General features: G+C 39.1%; 1 protein-coding gene across 1 annotated transcript in view; it reads right to left on the bottom strand.

Moving 5' to 3' along the window:
* csmd3b (CUB and Sushi multiple domains 3b) overlaps positions 1-12,675 on the bottom strand; it is a 385,890-nt gene that overhangs the window by 283,334 nt on the left and 89,881 nt on the right. The window contains exon 3 of the mRNA XM_044335847.1: positions 9,040-9,262. Coding sequence (XP_044191782.1) covers positions 9,040-9,262 — 223 coding nt within the window. The remainder of the gene's footprint in view (positions 1-9,039; positions 9,263-12,675) is intronic.

Raw genomic sequence — 12,675 nt, 5'->3', positions numbered from 1 at the left:
ATTTCGGTGGATTATGTTATAAATGTGAAATACTAGAGAAGTAAAAGAAGAGGAAGAAAATACATCAAAGTTGGTTTGTGATTGTTGAGAGGTCTGTGTGTGCGCACTTCTGTTAATTAAAGACACGCAATTTGAGGCTTTTGTGCTCTCTGCAGTTTTAATTATGGGCCAATCTGTGTGCTGAAATGTGAAGAAAAGCCTGAAACACTGGAAACAGCTCTGCTCTCTCAAACAGATGTAAAACAAGGGCAAATTGCACTCTGCTGCAGAACTTTATGGGCGTGTTTGCACTGGCATATTATTAGCGCAATATCTTTTGTGAATAGGACCTTAAAACAGGGCAGATTACAGGTACTATTAGCGGGTGCAATCCATTCTTTGGATTTGGCCCAATGGGTGCATAACTCACACCAACATCAGAGATTAATGCTATATGAAGACTATAATATTAAATACTAGACTATTACTGGGAGATGTTGTTCAATATTGGTTGTTTTCATGACCCTTTGACAACCTGCCACTGAATCTCACTGATAACACAAATAAACAAGTTAACACTATTTTCAAGTCCACCTTAAGCCTCTGTATTATTTAAATGTGAGCTAGACATTGTAACCACATTTCTAATGATTAGAGTGCAAGATTATCCAGATCTAATCTAATCAGACTGTTTACATGCATCTGCACAAACCTAGTTTTCTATAGAAAATGGTTTAGGAACAGTTTACTTTGCACAAAATAAATATGACCACTAGATGAAACAGACAGATTGATAGATTGCATTGATTAAATATTCATACAGTGACCTGAAACAACTTCCGCAGCTGTTTTTGTGTTCCTGACTTTGAAGTTTCTTGCTGTAGAACTTCTAAGGCATCTTACTATTTACTACTCACTTACATCTCATGAGTGCACATGTAAGGACAATAGTCATAATGGAACCCAAAGTCAACAAAAAATGCCAAGTAAGTTTGAATCTGTAAGGATGTTCCGGTGCTCCCACATCACTTGAGTGCAGTATTAATGATCTGTTAGGATGAGAAATGGTCACACATGAAGGGAGAAAGAAATGTGTTGAAGAAAAAGACATTAATGGACACACATCAAAAGAGACCGCATGCATACTTTGTCATAATGACAGTGGAAATTATGGCAATTATTGGGGCCTGTATATCTACATAGTAACATCATAATCCAGTTTCAATTTGTGTCACACTTGCATAATCACAATTTTCATCCTTCCATTCAGTTTAATAACAATCTTCAATCCTATGTTTCTTACTGTACTAAACCTTACATACATCAAAACATTTTGTGCCCTGGATGGTGTTAAATGTAGCATAGTGAATTTAACATCTCTATCCAATAAAACTTTTATCATTAATGGTTGTATTTCCTCAAGCTGTTGTGATTTTGTCTGAACAGAAATGTGGGTTCTTGCAGATACCTCCTCAGCATGTCTCTCAGGCTATACATTTTTAAATATGACCAGATTTTCAGGTCTGGGTGGGAAGGTTGGTGTTATTCACAAAAGAGTCTGAATGTAGTGTTTCAGTAAGTGATGCATTCAAAGTCTTTGAATTGCTCTCAATTATTCTTCTGAGACATCCCCTTATTTCCTGTGGATTTATTTATCATCCTCCAAATCCCCATTATGACTTTATTTCACAATTCTCTGACCCACTTTATGTTGCAATTACCAAATACGATTGCCTTTTGATTTCATTTTGCATGTTGATGGCAATGGCACTTTTGCATTTGAGCTTTTGTCAAATCGTTTCGACTGTAAGCAGTATGCAGTCAGTCCAACCCGCCACTGGGATCAAATCTTCAATTTGGTCATCCCCTATTTTAATCCTGAGAGTCTGGCAAAGAAAGACATGTATTGTGTCTCCCATCGTTTAGTACTTGCATTTCATCCATCTATCCATCCATGCCCAAAAACTCTCAGATGTTCTCTTGGCACTCACACATTATTAATTCTCAGACAACAGTTAAATTCTCTGAAGTCTACTTGTTGTCCCACTCACGTCCTCTATTCCAACAATTTATGTGCCACTACCTTGCCAGGCTGTCACATTTACTATAACAAAACATCATTGAGTGACAGGAAACCAGTCATTTCAAATGGCAGCTTGTGACATGGGAAGACATTGGCTACAGCTGCGCACAGTGACAGGATGAAAGCAAGTGAGGCGACAAGGGAAAGTTAAGAAACAGATAAACAGCCTTGATTCAACTTTTCTTCTTAGAAAACAAATACATTAATTATTATTATACTGAATTTATCATACACTGAAATCCATGGAAAAAACACAGCTTATCGGTGCTTTTTATGTGCTGTATTTATTTATGGTTATTTAAGTATTTACTAAGGCTGTTGAAATAAATTAGCTTGACATTCTAAAGTGTAGTTTGTGAAGTACTTGCCATATTATCAGAAAGAAAAAACTGAACTGGCATTTCTATTCAATGAAAAACAAATAGATATTCAAACCAAAGGATAAGTGCAAGCTGAAGAGAAAACAACAATGTGGCAAATGACCAATGAAGACAATTAACAGATTTCATTTCAAAATGTCACACTGTCTGTTTAAGGGTCTCTTAGGATAAATCACGCACACCTCAGGAGGTTCCAGTATAATTCAAAATGATTACACACAAACACACTCTGTCTTTGCCTTTTAACTACTGTATGCCTCTCTGGCACCCGTTTTCCCATTTTCTTCCCCATCTCTCTTTGTTTCTCTGCTTCTTCGCTCTTAATGAGTAATGAGTAATGAGTTAACGTGTACATGAGTATAACGCCATAAAACCCAACATGTTTCATCCTCAGACTGGCATAAATTGGCAGGGAGGTCAAGTAGTTGGAAATCTGTACAGAAAGTAATCAGAAAACTGGGCAATGTTATGAATAACTGGGCTACGGGCTATGGCGCATACCAAGGAAAGACAATTAAGACCTGATATAACTATGATATTTTAAGGGCTTGCAAAGCAAACTACTTGCCAAACAGCACACTGATAATAGATAGAGCTGCAAAATCGATGACATTGTTTTTGAATGCCCAGTGGTAATGTAGCATGGTAAAACTTTAATTAAGATTAGGTGACTAAAACTACTTTGTAGAAAGGGATCATTGTCATGATAAAAATGGCAATGGACATAAATCTTATCCTGCAGAATCATCCAATGTTGACACAATACCAGAGGAGACTGGGCTGTGTTAAAATAAAGTAAACATGTCTTGGGTTTTCTATCATTGCTTTACTCACAACACAGTCACACTATACTAGAGTCACTTTTTTTCTAGCTTCATCTTCTATCTCTTGCTTTGTTTCTCTTTTTTTTAATGTGTCCTAATCCAGGCAGGTTGGACCAGTCATATACAATAGCGATTACGAGATCAACAAAGAACACAGTCAATTAGATTATTTATGTATTTTAATGAGCAAACTATGTTTCATTTAATAATTTAATCCACTTAATTAAAACATTTTATCAATTTAATTAAGAAAACTCTTGCTGGGAGAGGTGGAGTGGAAATTGTTAGTCCCATTGCATATTTATCAGCTATTATTATTATATTATATATTTATTTATTTATATCTATTTATTAGCATATTTCTTCCAGGTAATCTCATCTTGGTTGGAGGTTGATAAGCCACATGGGGTACCTTGTTTTCAGAATGTATGTTAGTGTGTGTGTGTGCGCGTATGTGTGTGAGAGCACATTCAGGCCTCAAAACTCTAAAGGCACAGGGAGTGCAAACAAGACCAGCTCCATTCATCATATCTGTTTGTTGCACCAACAAAGAGGGTGGACAGGTGAGACAAGTCTCACCCAAAGTTCAAAACATCCATTTTGTCACAGTCAAGTAACTCCAACTACCAACTAGAGTCAATAAATAATCGAGGGTGGGCCAAGAGGAATTGTTATTTCATAGTCCATGAATCCATGTTTAACATGAAAGTCAGTTAATAATATGATTCATCAGCCAGACAAACATTTCACACTACAAGTGCCTGCTTTCTGTGCTGTCAACAGGCCAAGTTGGAACATGGCACTACAACACGCAGCAATCAAGGGAGGTGCCCTTTACTAGTTTATGAAGACTTGGCATTGGAAAAAAACACTTTTAAATATCAATTAAAGTGGGGAAATTCATTAATAGATGTAACCCTGATGTGAGAACCAGCAATATCACCTAATACATAACCTGGAAAAAAAACTGTCATCATTGGCAGGAAATATAACTTTAAAAAAAAGATGCCTTTGATTGCCTGATGTGTGTGTCCCAAAAGGAGGAAATGATAGCCTGCTTTAGGATTAGAAGATGTGAGTGTTTGAAATTAGATGCTATAATTCAAGCAAAGAAAAAAAAAAAGAAAACGCAAGACCTTTGGTTACATTAATGACACAGAAAAAAAAGAAAGATCGGACTTGTGTGTGTCTGGTGTTTGTGTATTGTGTGTGCATGCACAAGCACGTATGTGTCTGTGTGTGTGTGTGATCCGTGATAATCATTCTCCCCATAATTACCATTTTCTTGTTAATGCATCTGACCTTTTAATCACCATTTTGCCCCGTGTCTGTGTGCGTGTGTTTGTATGTGTGTGTGTGAAGAAGAAAAGAGAGAATGAGACAGCAGAGGTAATTTGGCTTAACTAGCGAGGCGATTGTAACTATGCAGACCATAAATCTTCCTTACACACAGACACGTGGGCACACACAAACCTATGCGCTAATGCATATGCGCACACACACACACACTCACACACCACATCATTTCCTGTTATCTCAGATAAGCAGGAAATCCTAATCAACCAATAAGAGCATAGAGGGCATCTTTCACATTCTCTCCCCTTCTATCTGTGTTTGTTCTCTCTCTCTCTGTCTCTCTTACTTTGTTTCTCCCTGCAGAATTGGGAATCACATAAAAAGTGGCAAAAATCTCATGGTCACTCCAATCTATTCTTTTACTCCCTTGTATAATTAACTTTGCATGGCAATTTGAACACTAAAAGCCACCGGATTGTCCGAGAAAGGTTAATTATTGCAGCTGGCTGATTAGAAATTATGCCCGTTGAACCAAAGAACATGGTTCATTCCCCACGGCAAGAGAATTGCTTTTCAGCAACTGATCAAGTATTAAGAGGACTCATTTCATCTCTGTATGACCCAAATCCCTTTTCCTCAATTGAACCAAACCAGATTCTCTTGCCTAGCACTATGTCAGTGATAGTTGCCTCACACATGCCCGATGTAATTAAAGAAATCAGACATTAGCCTGAACCCCTTTGACAGTGGAAGCTCCTGACTAATGTTGACAATGCAATTCAAGATGTCCTGAGGTGACAGTGTATAGTCAGGCTGTAATTTGTGCATGCAGAACAGATTTTATGGGTTCTCATGATCAAAACTGACTTCAAGCTCTTCATGAAGACTTACATGATGATTACAATTGAAAATAGTTGTATGTGGCATTAGAACCAAGGTTGAATTTGAGTAACAGTATGTTTTCAGGTACCCTGCCAATGAACTTTTTGTGTTTGTGGCACACGATGCTCATCATTACATCTCTCGGGGCGCAGAGCTGGCATCTTTTTCAGTTGTCTTTTCTTTTGTCAGGTGGAGTTGTTCCAGGTGTATTGCTTTCACCCTGAGTTTGTGCATTCCTCACCAAACTACCCAAGGCTGCTGTAAGCGCTGTTGCCTTGATGAAAAGAAGGCACCATCAGAGCATCTTGTGTGGGGGCTTCCTTTGGCTTCACGTTGGATGTTCTTGGTTCCAAGCTGATATTTTTAGCTGCAGGCTGATGCACACATCCACATGATCCAAAATGATATCAAGTGCCTCACTCACAGTTTGTCAATGACATGTGAAGACAGACATGTGATTGTGTCACTGTGGCTTGATCCAAGAACTTGGATCAAGCCGCAGTGTTACTTGGTGTGGCAACACCATGAGCCACATCTTCCTAAAACTTCAGCATCTACCTCATCTAAATCAGTGTTTAGCCATGTGAAAATCAAAGATCATTTTATCACTCAAAAGACAGTACTCTCACATTTCACAGTTAAAGGGTAATTTAGGTATTTTTCAGCCTGGACCCCCATCATTTGGGGTCTAAGTGACAAAAATTTTTGGAATTGGTCCAGTATTGAGTATTGAGATCGCTTCAGCCAGCAGCTGCGAAATAGACTGCAATGTAATCCTTGATGGCAATTGTACCCGTGAAACTATGTCCACTGAAAGTTCTTGTTTTAGCCAATGAAAGTAAACACAGGAACTAGCCTCCTGTAGCAGCATTATGGCTAACTGCATAGGGAACTACATCCAGAGCAGTTTGCTGGCTAACCGAACCATGCACATATTCATCTGCACATGCTGGTTTGTTTAAATGTATGAGCAGGGTTGGAGCTAGACTCTCAGAACAGAGGGAGCGGAACATTCTCAAAGAGCCCTTCTTATAAAGTCATTTTAAAATTCACAACTGTGAAATATCTGATATATCCCATCCTATCCTATCCATAAACAAAAATTGTCACTTATTGAGCCAAGTAAGCCTATGTCTACGAAAAAATACAGTGAAGCCACTTTGTCAGACAAGCTTGTTCTGAAGAACTAAAAAAGAAAACAGGTTGCCGGTCTCGTTCAAATGTTTCAGCACTGAGGATGGCACACAACACTCTATGTGTATAGATTGATGAATGGTTCAGCACCACTGCTGATATACAGCGACAGGCCAGGTGCTCTGCCTCAGTACCATGTCTTTCTTACATGGGAATAACATAAACATAAAATAGACACAGCCATCTACAACACTATAAAAGGCCTATTCAAACATAAAATAGACAGTCTACATCACTACAAGGCCTATTCAAGTACAAAGTAGACAGTCACCAACACCACAGGCAGTGACACAGACAGGTGCCGAGCCAGTTGTTGTCCCTGCCCAGCCTGCTGTAGATTAGTGTAGTCCATTTGTGTATTCCACAATCCTCCATAGAACAAAATAATCTGAACAGGTTAACGAGTTTTGTGCATCTCACGGTCCTTTTTTAAATCTTCATCCTCCTCTCCTTCATGGTGGCAAACCTGCCAACCACTTTGACTTTGTCAATGTTTATGTCCTGCTCCAACACACAGCAAAGTGAAGTTGGATAGTCTGGCTTCATCCATGCACAAATGCAAATAGCTCTTAATGAGCCTCAGATGGCTGAAACGTCGTCTTGCTAGTTCCATCTCACACAGGATCCGCCTTCTACTGGACTCTATGGGTAATACTCTCCTCCAATCACACACACACAATCACCCATTGAAATTTGCATGTATGTAGCCGGCCAGGCAGGACATGCCTATCGGACGATCCTGTGTGTCCCACACAGCATAAATAGAAGCACCTTGCTGCAGTTCCCATCCTTCTCATTTCAGTGATGGTGAAATCAACTCATTGATCTTACCTCTCTGCAGATCGAGTCACCATTCCAAGCTCTTCCTGCCCATCATGCCTTGGTCTTATCTTTGAGTGCCTCAGACAGGACGCAATATGCTGCTTTCCAAAATAGGAGCGTAATATGCCGCTTTCCAAAAATGGTATAAATGACTGTTAAAAAATAATTGCATTTGATGGTGTCTACTTCCTTCAAGTTACACAACCTTCGTCATCATGGCAAAAGTAAACACCACCACATTTGTTGTTATGGTTTTTAAAAAAATGTCCCAACTCGCGGTTGAAAACATGATATGAAACCGGAAGCAAACAGTGGTCTCCTGCAGCTAAGTCCACTTTTTGCCATCCAACTATCCATCCACTCAACCGGACTCCTTTTAATAAGGCAAACTGTCACCTTATATCGATGTCATCTGAACTGCATCACCTCCCTGGGTCATAATTACTACGGCGGCTAGATGGCACAAATGTAACTATAGGCCATTTTTGCTGGCTGAATTTCAGACCTATACTGTCGTTTTTCTCAAAAGAATGGGCTGTTTCAGACACTTATAATAATAATATGAGCCTGTCGGTAGCAAAAACAAGCACTTTTAGTTGACTTACTTCAACAGGCACAATTGCCCCAACGATTACATTGCAGCGTGCTTTGCGGCTGCCAGCTGAAGCAATCTTGCTGAATTGGACCAAAATGGACCAATTCCAAAAAATTTTGTCTCCATTAGTCAGCAAATGATGGAAAAAAGGGTCCAGGTTGAAAAATACTGGAATTACACTCTAACTGAATACCTTAATAATTTAATGAAGGGTTAAAATAACATGTAGAATATGAAAAGTGACAGACAGATGCTATTAGGCACAATTGATTGCCTGATAAAATCATAAGACAAGGAGAGTTTAATAGCTTATCTGAAATGACTTTTTTCTGGGTATTGTGTTTCTTGCAAGAGCAGCTCAATAAAATAGTTTATTAACTAAAGAGAAAGCATTGTACAATAGTATTGCTTGAGAGAATCCAGCCCAGCACGATAACATGTTGTCTATGTTTGTTGAGACAACAAGCATTTATGTTTTTATCAAACAGTATGCACTTAAAATTTTTGATACCAAAACTCTCTAGAAAGATGAGAATTATTCATTTCTGATCTTGCCCCAATACATTCCTCTGGTTGGATTTCTTTTTGTTTCTCTAAATTCATGATCCCTAATGTTTGATCATGTAGACATATTAGCTTATCAAAGCTCATCATTAATTGGCAAAAACACAGAGGAGTATAATTTCATAGCTTCAACAAAAACTGGATACACATCAGTGGTAACCTAATAATAAACAATGGGCTATATGCCATAACAGGTGCTTGTGCCAAGCAACTTTTTCATGGAGATTAGAGGATGTTGAACACCAATAGTGTGTTAAATACAGTCTAAATTTGTCTCACTTAACAGTTTATTTCCACGACTTATAACAGAAGCAGAAACCTTCCATCATATTTTCTTTTTCAAATTAGCAAAGCTGCAAATATGACCACTTGTTTACACAGAAAAAGCCATAGTAATTTTTAAAAAGTCACTGGCCCTACCTGGTCCTGAAGTTAGCAGGGTGGGGATGTCCATCATATAAGGACAGGAAGTCGTATTCTTCTTCTATAGCAAACGACAAGAACATGAGCTGGATTCTACTTCCTTCCTCCCCGACGATGACCCATGTGCAGTTTGCCCCATTGGGATAGCCATAGGGAAAGCCTGGCGATTCTATACTGCCATTTCTTCCTTTCATTGTACCGCCACATGTGTAGATGAAACCTGTGAGAGACAGGAGAAAACAGTTCATTTATCTTAACACAATTATATTCATTCTTACGATGAGGAAATAAAATGCTGACATGCAACAACTTTTATGATGAACACAGGAAGACAGAGGAGAACAAAGAGGAATTCAAAGGAAAGTTAATTTGGAGAGACAGCAAAAGTAGACACGTAAGAGCTATTTATGTATGTGCATCTGAGTGTGTTTCTTCAGTAAGTGCACATGGTTAGGGTAAGTTAGTGTGTGTCTAGTGGAGTGTGAGGGTTAGTGTTGGTATGACAGACAGTATCAACTTCAGAGAAAGCTTACATAAGAAACACACTTAGGCGCTATTATATACACAAAAGCACACACACATATACCTGCACTACTGCATTGTATACTTCTGTTCCTGATAACACTACATTGCACTATAAGTATGATTTTTATTCTGCTTTTTTATAAATGGAGTGAATAGTGATGGTCTCCTGGTCTAGCCCAATATTGGTGAGTCACTGTCATTATTTCCTTTACAGGTAACGTTTAAAGTACCAGTCTGGCACTGAAGCCAATTATTGCTTTACATCAATGTAGGAATAAGCCACAAGTCAGCATGCCTGATACTAAGTAGGTCAGCTTTGTTCTGATATATCCCGCTTCTTTGATGCTGATGTATGATTACATATTAATGGAATATATACTGTGGCTAGAGCCAAAACTGAATCAAGTATTTGACAGAAAGTTGTATAGCTCCACATATCTGTGGTTGTTGCTAGGAACATAATCTTTTCACTGGCTCCCTCCACAGCAAGGGCGCAAGGCAGGGTCTCTTTCAGAGCAGCATCCCAGAAGCCGGTATTCACATTCAGCATGGGGTGCTTGAACCCAGGTCCCCTGACTGAGGGAACCAACTCAGTCACCGCTGAGCTACCCTTCCACCTGACTTAAGAAGTGAAATCAATAAGTGACCAGAGCATTCTCCTGGATTCACGCTGTGCGCCTCCACGAGATGAAAAGCTGGCTATTCCTTTGTTTTTGCTAATCAATAAGTGACATGTCAAAATGCACTGCAATAAAAAGCCTGTGTCAGTCAGCCATGGCAACACTTTTGATCATGACTCAGCAATTTATAATTTGGAGGCATTTGTGTTTTGTGAAGACATATACATCTAGACTCACTTTGAAAATGGAAGAGATGACAGAAATGCAAACACACACCATGCAGCATCAAAGAATGTTAATGATTTCTTTAGGGAGGGAAAGGATAAATACTACTAGATCCTAATGAGCTCCTGTAGGCTTTTTCATTACGGCTTTGCATTTGGGGTGGAAGGCTGGTAGGAGGAGGAGACAGAGAAAGAGAGTAGGAGGAGAGGAGTGGATGCAAAACTAACAACTAAATCAAATGCAACAGGCATTACGCTGGCTTTTTTTTTCTCTGTACAGGACATCAGCCCTACATACAAAACATGTCAACACAGTAATTCATCCCCAATGCTGCTGATTACAAGTGAATGCCACACTGCTGAATATTTAACCAATAATAAATGACATCCATTATTTTCAGTATGGGAACACATCGGAGTGCATTATCAGGCTCTGGAAAGGATTGTGAGTAAGAGGAGGAGCGTTTAAAATTTGTTTTTACCCTTTGTACTTCCTTTTACCGGCTGCTTGTACTGATAAATTAGAAGTGAAGCTAATTCTGCTGCTGTGCTTCCTCTAAATCTCGCCGGGTTACAGCGCCTGCTAAAAGCCTAAATTGTAAAATGTAAATGTAATTGATCTCCTTGGACTTTAAGGTTCACATCAGGATCATTATCTTCTCCCTTTGATCTTAATGATCCTTTTATATCAGACACACCACAGGTGTTATATGAAAACATGAACATCCAGGAGTAAAGTTGGTCCGGGGCATTTTCCATTTTTTGTGATGCTCTATTGATCCCAGATGGAGAAGCTCTTCACTTCTTCCACTGCACAGGGGAGTCAGACTGCAGTGTCAGCTTACAGAGCAGAAACCTTTAGAGCTGCTGGGGATTTTGCATCATCCTGCTTAAGGACAGTACAGCAGAGAAGAAACCTATAGTCATACGGGCTTGATCCAATGTCTTTTTGCTGATGGATGGTTTGTAAATCTCTTTACATCCATGCTTGTTGACGATTTTTTTGGCATTCGGCATGTCCTCATCCACTGTTGGTGTGTCTTTTTTCAGTTTTTTAAATCATATTTAATCATTGTGGATTGCAGCTCATCAGTTTATGTGACCGGGAATAAAGGAAAGACGGAATAAAAAAGCTTTACGGTGCATTTTGATGGTTCAGCACTATGCCTTTAGTATATTATGTCAAGTTTAAATGAAAGCGTTTAATTGAAAATCACTCTTACTGTATGCTTAAAGTCCTTGAACCTTAATTGATCTCCTCTGAGTGCAAAGCTCAAATCAGGACAATCATCCCCCTGCCTTTCATGTTTATGAGCCTCATTATTTACCATGGCAGCCGGGGCCACAGGGACAGCACAGCAATCCCGCCGGATGCTTTTCCAACCAATTATCCAAGACAGAACCCCAACCAAAAAACTGGTGAGTGTCTATATGTATGCATCTCCTTGTGTGTGTTTTTCCAACCTTCATTTACCCAGACAATTCCAAGGCCATCACAGTGACGGATATAATGACCAATGGCAGTCTGAGCTGCAATTAAGGCCCGGTATCTCTGTCCCTTCACAACCAATCAGAGTTGAAATGTTGAGGAACCGGGAGGGACAGGCAGAGCCATATGAGAGATACACAGCACAGTAGGCACACAGATACGCACATACCTATAAAACTGGCTTACAGAACACAGTACCAGTCAAAAGTTTGGACACACTTTCTCATTCAAATGAATGGAAAGATTTTGCCAAATCTTTGAGTGGTACTGTGCCTCAGCTGACATACATACGCACAACATCTCTTTCAATTTGCCTTCAAGAAAACAAAGGCCTGAAAATGCCACAACCAGCTTTCTTCTACAAGATACTGCAGAAAAAAAGACAAGGAAACAACATATCGAATTGCCATTTTGTCCCATTTCAGGAAGGAAAGACACATGTTTGCAAAAAAACTTAACTTTTATGATCAAAGTTAAGGTTTATGCTTCAGGAAACAGTAGTTCACTTGAGTACAGCAGATATTCACAGGTACATAGAAAACAGTAGACCTATCATCAGTGGAGATTAAATAATAATAGAATTTATATCCGAATGTTTTTCTTTTTTTAGAAAAACAGTGGCGAAACATGAATTGAAAATGAACAGGGAATTCTGCATAATTCCATCTGTAGGAAAACCATAGATTGGACCACAATATTGCTCAATGGCTGACAATATCCCCTATAGCGAAAAACACAGACATTTTGTAACTCAGTCATGACTAGACATGTGAGG

This window comes from Thunnus albacares, chromosome 19 (genome assembly GCF_914725855.1).
Source record: "Thunnus albacares chromosome 19, fThuAlb1.1, whole genome shotgun sequence".
In the NCBI taxonomy this organism is placed as follows: Eukaryota; Metazoa; Chordata; class Actinopteri; order Scombriformes; family Scombridae; genus Thunnus; species Thunnus albacares.
The sequence above is the reverse complement of the archived record's forward strand: the minus strand, read 5'-3'. Positions and strand labels throughout refer to the sequence as shown.